Source organism: Myiozetetes cayanensis, unplaced genomic scaffold (assembly GCF_022539395.1).
Source record: "Myiozetetes cayanensis isolate MyiCay16 unplaced genomic scaffold, myiCay2020 scf1, whole genome shotgun sequence".
In the NCBI taxonomy this organism is placed as follows: domain Eukaryota; kingdom Metazoa; phylum Chordata; class Aves; order Passeriformes; family Tyrannidae; genus Myiozetetes; species Myiozetetes cayanensis.
This window is the reverse complement of record NW_026086604.1, coordinates 108,785,298-108,793,002: the sequence shown is the minus strand read 5'-3', so window position 1 is coordinate 108,793,002 and position 7,705 is coordinate 108,785,298. Positions and strand designations below refer to the sequence as shown.

The window sequence follows — 7,705 nt, the reverse complement described above, 5'->3', positions numbered from 1 at the left end:
AATAAACGCAGCTATAAAGGAGACCAGATCTGCCACAAGGCCATCAGTAAATTCACAGATCTTTCAAGTCTATTACATCTCAATAATTGAAACGCATTCAGCTGCCAAACACAGTAACAGACATGTTTAGTCAAGAAACAAAAGCACTTAAATATAGCTTTTTTCAAGACAAACAACTATGCATCACCAGCAAACCAGTTGGCCCAGAACTGCAGCTGGTTCACAGTAACTACATATTTTATATGTTTTAACCACAGATTATGCAAAGGGGTCCAATCCCACTCCTAGAATTGCCCATGCCTCCCAGACTTTGCAGTACAGAGATTAGGACTGGGACTGTCAACTGCTGGTATTGTTTTACAGGTACAGCAATTATCTTGGGAGTAAACTGGAATAGGGTACACGGCCCCCTCTCCCCAGCAAGCCCACCATCTGTTCTGTGTGAAATGAGAAAACAAACACGGGGAGTTAATTTTAAGCTCTTTCTAAACAGCAGATCCTGTTTCTTTACAATCAGCTTCACAAAGTTAAAGGAGTTACATCCTTAGCCCAGCAAAGTACATCTTGGTCAACTAGGAAGGCAAAATAAAGAACTGGGTAAGCACGTCCACTGCTCCCAAGTGTTTGTGCCATCCCCTTGGACTGGCACCGTTCCTTGCACAGTTGCCTGGCCCTACGAACAACCTTATGAAGAGCAAACGTTGCCATCCTGTGGTAACCTTCAGAAATAATCTGTACTCCTGTAGTCTTCTGCATTCCCGTTGCTTTGCAAAAAGGACAAACCAAGCCAAAAGGCACAATACTTGCGGACTGAAAGGAAGGCAGACAGCCCACAATACAAACAAGAGGTTCCATGAGTTGCTAAAAGCAGCACCAGATGCTGCTCCCATGGAACGTCCAGTCAGAAATACAGCACAAGTGCCAAAACACGGTTTATCCTATTACTGCTCTTTTCCCCTTTTGGCCAGTCCGTTAAAAATGGTCCTTTCACAGAAGCCCTCGATGGCAGGCACGCTGTTACAGAGCCTCCATTTCTTGTAAGGCATGAAACAGTCTCCCTAACAGCACCTTAATCTTTAATGCTCCCCTCTCATGGTGCAGTGCTGGGGCAGACACAATCCTCTAGGCATGTTTTGTACTGTTATAAGGTCACTCCAGAAAAATCCCAGCTGCCAGGCAGCTCAGCTCAGCAGGTCACTGTACACCTTGCACTGTGGAAAAGTTTTGGATACCTCAGTGGTCGCCCAGTAGGAATGAAAACACTGGATAAATTACTGCAGTCATAGGCAAAGCTGTTCTTTGGAAGACAGTACCTTTAAGAATGAGTAAATGCTGTAGAAAAAGCATTCATGAGCTCATTGTGATTGAAGGCACATCCATTTTCTCTAGTCACTTCTACAATTTTTTTCCCCAGTCTTATATAACCCAGGTTAACAGTAATACATAAAAAACCCAACAACCCTAAGGGACAAATCTTTCACCTTAAAGGACCTCCAGGTTGACAGAACTTTAAAGTTACTTTCAAGTTAAGTGTTTCCAGAGTTCAGATGGATTTAATCACTTCAAAATCCAATTTAAAATCAAGGTCTCCAGACATCTGAACGTGGCTTTTAATCCCAATTTGCATAATTTTTGATTTTTTTCCTTTAGCTGTTAGACCCACTCGGATCAACCATGTGCTTGAACTCTATTTCCAAGAGCATATAAATTGCTCAGGACAACACTGTACAGGTTTCAAGTGTTTTGAGTATGCAGATGCCTAATTCTAGCCGAAATAAGCAACACTGCATAAGTAATTAAAGCACACATTTGTAACAGCACATGCTTATCACAGTATTTGACAACGTATGTAAGTATGCTTTTGACATATTTAAAGGTCTTACAACCTTCATTCTTTAAAATATATATTCTCCCTCCTCCAGTTTGCATTTGACTGCAAAAATTGTTTTTAAATTACCAGATAACCCAAGACTTCCACCATTTCTTCCTTCAATATGAAGAAAATGTATCTCCTGCCAGAAAACTGCATGGGTGCTGACACTGAGATATGTAATTATTTTATAATGCAAAGACTGATCAGGCACTTCAATGTTTCTGATGGATCTTTAGGTCATGTCCCCTCTTACTTGATGGTTCTGATTAAAAAGCAGAAATTATATGCTGCATATTTTAAGGAACTGGAGTTAGTCTCCTGTCTTCACAGAAACTCTTAACCTTACATATTCTGAAAAGTATACTTCAATACAAATCAACTATTTCTGTCTTGTTAATACAGCACTAATTATTGTAACTGCACTTACAGGACTATGGTGTTAGACATCTGAAGTATCCACGTATTCCAGGTCACTACTCAAAGAATAGTGGAAGTTCTTCAGAAAATATGGAGTAATTTAAACTGTTTGAACAGCAATTTGCCAGTCTTTCTAACACTGACATACTTGTATTCTAACCAGAACACATACTTTCAGTGCATGCCTTCATTAATACAGAATTAATTATTTCTCACATTTCACACTCAAGACTGTGCAAGTAATTTTGTACATTCCCAATCAACTTCAATTGCAGACTGCTTTTAAATGTCAGGTTCTGACCTACTTCAATTAACTGGGTGTGCAATAATTTCAACTAGCACTGGGCACTGAGCACTGGGCAGTGTGTGTCACTCAACTGCACAGAAGGTGACCTTTCTGTGTGATCCTGGGGAACACCAGAACCCAACACCTGGACATTAATAAATGAGACAGACAACTCTTGGTCAGAAATAAAAGCGAACTTATGATTACAATTTAAACTGGATGCCTGTAATTTTAAAATCGTAACAAGGACACAGAGTTATACATGATGAGAAGTTCATTTATTTCTGCGCCTTCTGTGCCTTCTCTGGTTTCTTCACCGCCTTCTCTGGTTTTTTGGCCTTCGGTGCCTTCTCTGTCTTCTTTCCCTTCCCTGCTTTCCCTCCTTTCTCTGGCTTCTTGCCTTTCTTAGAAGCCAACTTCTGGAGTTTCTTCATTTCATGCTTGATGATTCTGTTTCTCTGTATTAAAAAAAAAAAAAAAAAAAGAAAATGTTGTCTCTTAATCAGAATGAAAAGAGCAAGAGCTCAAATACTGTGCCTTAATTAAAAAAGGCAGAATCTGAAAGTTCGAGTTATCACTCTTTACCATGTGTTATATTCAACATGTCAAATTCCACCTAAAACTGTTCTGATCTACCAAGCAGACAAGATAATTCTGGCTGGTAACTTGGGCAGCCCAATATTTTATGAGTAATGATTTTCATTACAGAACGAAATACTAACAGCAACCTATCAATATTTGATTTCATCAGCAGGCAGTTCCTTCCTCAGCTGTGCGTCAGCTTGGGAGGACTGACACACGGATTATATGGGCTCAGGTTTGACCAACTCTGAAGACAAAGTGGTGGCATGGAAAGAAGCATGGAAAATCCAAGGTACTGACATTCAAGGTGTCACTCCACAACCCAAGCCAGCTATGAAAGCAAAGCTACCACCACCTGTACATGACTCCGAAGTGACAGCTACAAGCATTAACCCCATAAAGAAGCGGCACTCAAACACTTACCATTCTCTTTGCTTTCATAACCTTGTAGCGATCAAAGTCAGTCATTTTGGCTTTCTGTGTGAAAAGAATCAGTCATGAAACTCTAATATATATACAAGTAGTAAAATTCAGTGTTTCAAAGCATTCCATAAGTAATTCTAATCATCTCCAAATTAACTTTAGCTGCACTTGAACTAGTTCACTATTTAAGGTCTTTCCTGGGAAGGAATGGTGCAGGGAAAAAGGTGGTTACAGAAAGGACTGAACAAAACCACATTTACTGTTAAAATATAAGAACTTGAAGGTGATTAGCAGAAACTTTTAAAAACCTACACCTTTTCTATCTTTAATCTTAGCCTGCAATTGAAAACATGCAGCCTATTACACTGCACCCAACTTTACAGAGCAGGAGCAGTACAACATGCATTCCTCATCCAGTGAAACACTGTACCTTTTCTCGGGCTTCAATCTTCTTTGCCCATCTTGTCGCTGACCATTTCTCATTTATATTTTCCTTCTCCCAGGCAAGTCGCACGCACTTCTGACGAGCACTGTATTGGAACAGTCAAAAATTGTATTCAGTCTTTATTTAAAAAAAATAAAAGAGTTCCCCCCCTGATGCTGGGCTGTCAAATTTCATACAAGGGAAGATCACTCTTCTGTACTGCTTCAGACATCTAAGTCAATGCCACATATATTTCTGTGGCATAAAGAACATTCTGATGAGTAAATGCTTTGTTAGAACTGACAGAATCACAGAATGGGACCAGAGTGGGTCATGTGTCCAACCTCCCTGCTCAAGCAGGGTCATCCTAAAGCACATGGCACAGGATTATGTCCAGATGGTTCCTGAGTCAGTGAGGGAGACCCCATAACCTCTCTGGGCAACCTGTTCCAGTGCAGTCACCCACACAGTAACAAAGTTCTTCCTCATACTCAGGTGGAACTTCCTGTGCATCAGGTACTGCCTGTTGCCTGGCACCACTGAGAACAGCCTGGTTCCATCCTCTTGACACCCTCCCTTCAGATACTTACAAACATTGATGAGGTCCCTCTCAGTTGTCTCTTCTCAAGGCTGAACAGGCCCAGCTACCTCAGCCTTTCTTCCCAAGAAAGATGCTCCCATTTCTTAAACATCTTTGCCACCCTCCGCTGGCCTCACTCCAGGAGCTCCCTGTCCCTGTTGTACTGAGGAGCCCAGAACTGGACACAGGTCTCCAGATGTGGCCTCATCAGGGCTGAGCAGAGTGACAGGATCATCTCCACGACCTGCTGGCAATGCTCTTCCTAATGCACCCCTGGATACCGTTTGCCTTCTTGGCCACAAGGGCACACTGCTGGCTCAGGGACAGCTTGTTGTCCACCAGGACCTTCTCTGCAGAGCTGCTTCCCAGCTGGGCAGCCCCCCAGCCTGTACTGGTACGTGGGTTTATTCCTCCCCAGGTGCAGGACCCTGCATTTGCCCTTGCTGAGTTTCAGAGGGTTCCTCTGTGACAATCTCTCCAGTCTGCCAAGGTCCTTCTGAAGGCAGCACAGCACTCCAGGGTATCAGCCACTCCTCCCACTTTGTGTCATCAGTGAACTTGCTGAGGAGGCATCTGCCCCTTCATCCAAGCCACTGATGGTGAAGTTAAACAATACTGGGCCAAGTACTGAATACTGGGGGACACCACCAGTGACCAGCCCTTCAACTAGATCCTGTGCCATTGATTCCGACCCTCTGGGATGTGCTTTTAACCCACCTCACTGTCCAGATGAGCAACTACTCCTAGCACTGCGTCAGGATCAGAAATGCAGCAATTTTTGTTTCTAAATTACAGAAACTCATACAGTAACTAAGCTAAAGAGAACAGAGTGAATCCAGCCTCCTGCAATTCCAGAGCAGTTCTGCAGGCAGGGAATCTATTTAATGCATGACGGTGACCTAAGCAGCAGCAAAGGCAAAGCTGCAACAGCACTTCCTGCAACTGCTTCCCCCCCACAGAACACTGTGAGCTGCCCGAGCCACCGAGTGACTTCCTTTGGTCCTGAACAGCAGCTATCAGCCAATACTGCTAATGAAAACTTCAATATATTCAACTATAATACCACACTCTGACAAACTTTTCCTGGTAATCCACTCGTGTATGAACTTTCTAGACTTAGGACAAATTAGTCACGAAAGGACAGCACAAGGGTTTTTTTTACACAGGTCAAAAAAGTGCCAACCGCTCACTCACCTATGTGGGAACTTAAGAACGAAGTCAGTCAGCTGCATACACTTGAAGGGCATGGCCTGCCTCCTGACACCACTGCAGGGGCCATCAACCAGTGCCTGAAAGAGGAAAAAGAAACGTTATGTTTGTAGCAGTTATCCCACTGTATCTGACTTGAGAGAGCAGCTTCCTAATAATGTATGAACAGTCTTGACAATAATGATCCAAAACTGAAATACATGTTATGCAGGCAAAACTGGAGATTTTAAAGTCTTGCCTATACAAGCCAAGCTTTACAGAAAGAATTCTTAAGGCCTGTCTTTGGGAAAGAAACAAACCGAACTTTAAAGGAAAGCACACAGAGCTAAGATAACATGCTTTAGCTTTTTTTATGTTCCAGCTTTTTCAGAATCATTAAGTAAAAAGAGCACCCTAGCCCAAACATCTGCTTTACAGACACATTAATGTCATTCCATTGATAAGTTTTAGAGTCCAACTGATATCCCTTGTCCCCTTCTAGGAAACAGCAGAGAGGGGAATGTGTCACTTGCCAGTGAAAAACAACTTGCTGATCAAAGTTTCAATTACAGCAGCTGTTAAAGCTCATCTTTTCTGTAAACTGCTTAAATTTGTTTACATTTGTTTGACAAAACTAGTCACAGGAAATTTCCTTCAAGACTGATACATTCTGCCTTAGCATACAAGCTTCTGTCAAGGCAGAAAGGAGGAAATAAAGGCACAGCGCTCAGAGCTTACCCTATTTTGGTCGATAACATCCACGATGGCCACCAGCTTGCCAGCATGTGGCCCGAAGGAGATGTAGGCAACTCTGCCAATCTCCACGAAGCGCTTGAACACCTGGGAGAGCAGGTAGGGATTGACAAGAGTTAGGAGAGAACACACCCAAGGCCATCTACAGATCCCAGGCCCTCAGAGTCGTTCAAAGATCTTCCCGAAAGAATCACAGAATGGTTTGGGTCGGAAGGGACCTTAAAGATCATCCAGTTCCAAACCCCTGCCGTGGGCAGGGACACCTTCCCCTAGACCAGGCTGCTCAAGGCCCCATCCAGCCTGGCCCTGAACATCGCCAGGGATGGGGCATCAAGAACTGGGTAACCTATTGCAGTGCCCCACCGCCCTCACAGTAAAGCATTTTTTTCCCCTAATATCCAATCTAAACCCACCACCTTTCAGGGAACCCATTCCCCCCCCCCACGTCCCGTCACTCCATGCTCCTTGTAAAGCCTTGCCTCCCCCCATCAGCTCCCTTCAAGCGCTGTAAAGCTTTCGAGCGGCACGAAACCAGAGGGGCCGCGTCCCCGCAGCGCTCCCAGCCCGGCCCCGCCGCTCCCGCACAACGCGCCCCACGCGGGTCCCGGGCCCCGGCCCGGCGCGGCGCGGCTGAGGCGGCCGCGGGCTCCCTCCTCGCTCCCGCCTCCGCCCGGCCCAGCGCAGGGGGGCTCCGGCGGGAGGGGAGCGCGGTGGGACCCCGGTAAGAGCCGCCCGGGAGAGTCCCGGGGCCCGGTCCCGGGTGGGGAGCGGCGGCCGCGCCACACGCACCATGATGGCGGCCCGGGCAGAGAGAGGGCGGGGCGAGGCCGGCGCCGCCGGAACCCCGCACGGGGCACCGGCGCTGCGCGTGCGCGGGGGCAGGGCGGACGCGGGCGCGCGAGAGGGCGGGGCGTCCGCCCCGCCCTCTCGCGCGCCCGCGTCCGCCCTGGCCCCCCGCGCACGCGCGCCCTCACGGCTCTCCGAAGTTGCCAGAGCACAACCAATGCCCTCTGAAAGACAATCTGTTAAATATAACGCATCTCTCCAAAAAGGCAGAACACTGTAATCTTAATATAATAATAATAATAATAATAATAATAATAAGCAAAGACTACGCTGAGATCGTGTGTGCGTGTGTGTGTGGGGGTGTGGGTGTTTCCGTATCGCAGCGAGGAACCA

General features: G+C 45.7%; 1 protein-coding gene across 1 annotated transcript; it reads right to left on the bottom strand.

The window, feature by feature from the left end:
- Nucleotides 1-2,755: 2,755 nt before the first annotated feature.
- On the bottom strand, nucleotides 2,756-7,381 carry RPL14 (ribosomal protein L14). Its single transcript, XM_050327926.1, has 6 exons — nucleotides 7,316-7,381; nucleotides 6,512-6,613; nucleotides 5,780-5,874; nucleotides 4,012-4,111; nucleotides 3,582-3,635; nucleotides 2,756-3,034 (listed from the first exon to the last, which is right to left on the bottom strand). The coding sequence occupies exons 1-6, from the start codon at nucleotides 7,316-7,318 to the stop codon at nucleotides 2,855-2,857; spliced, it is 534 nt and encodes a 177-aa protein (XP_050183883.1). The 5' UTR covers nucleotides 7,319-7,381; the 3' UTR covers nucleotides 2,756-2,854.
- Between the last annotated feature and the right edge of the window lie 324 nt (nucleotides 7,382-7,705).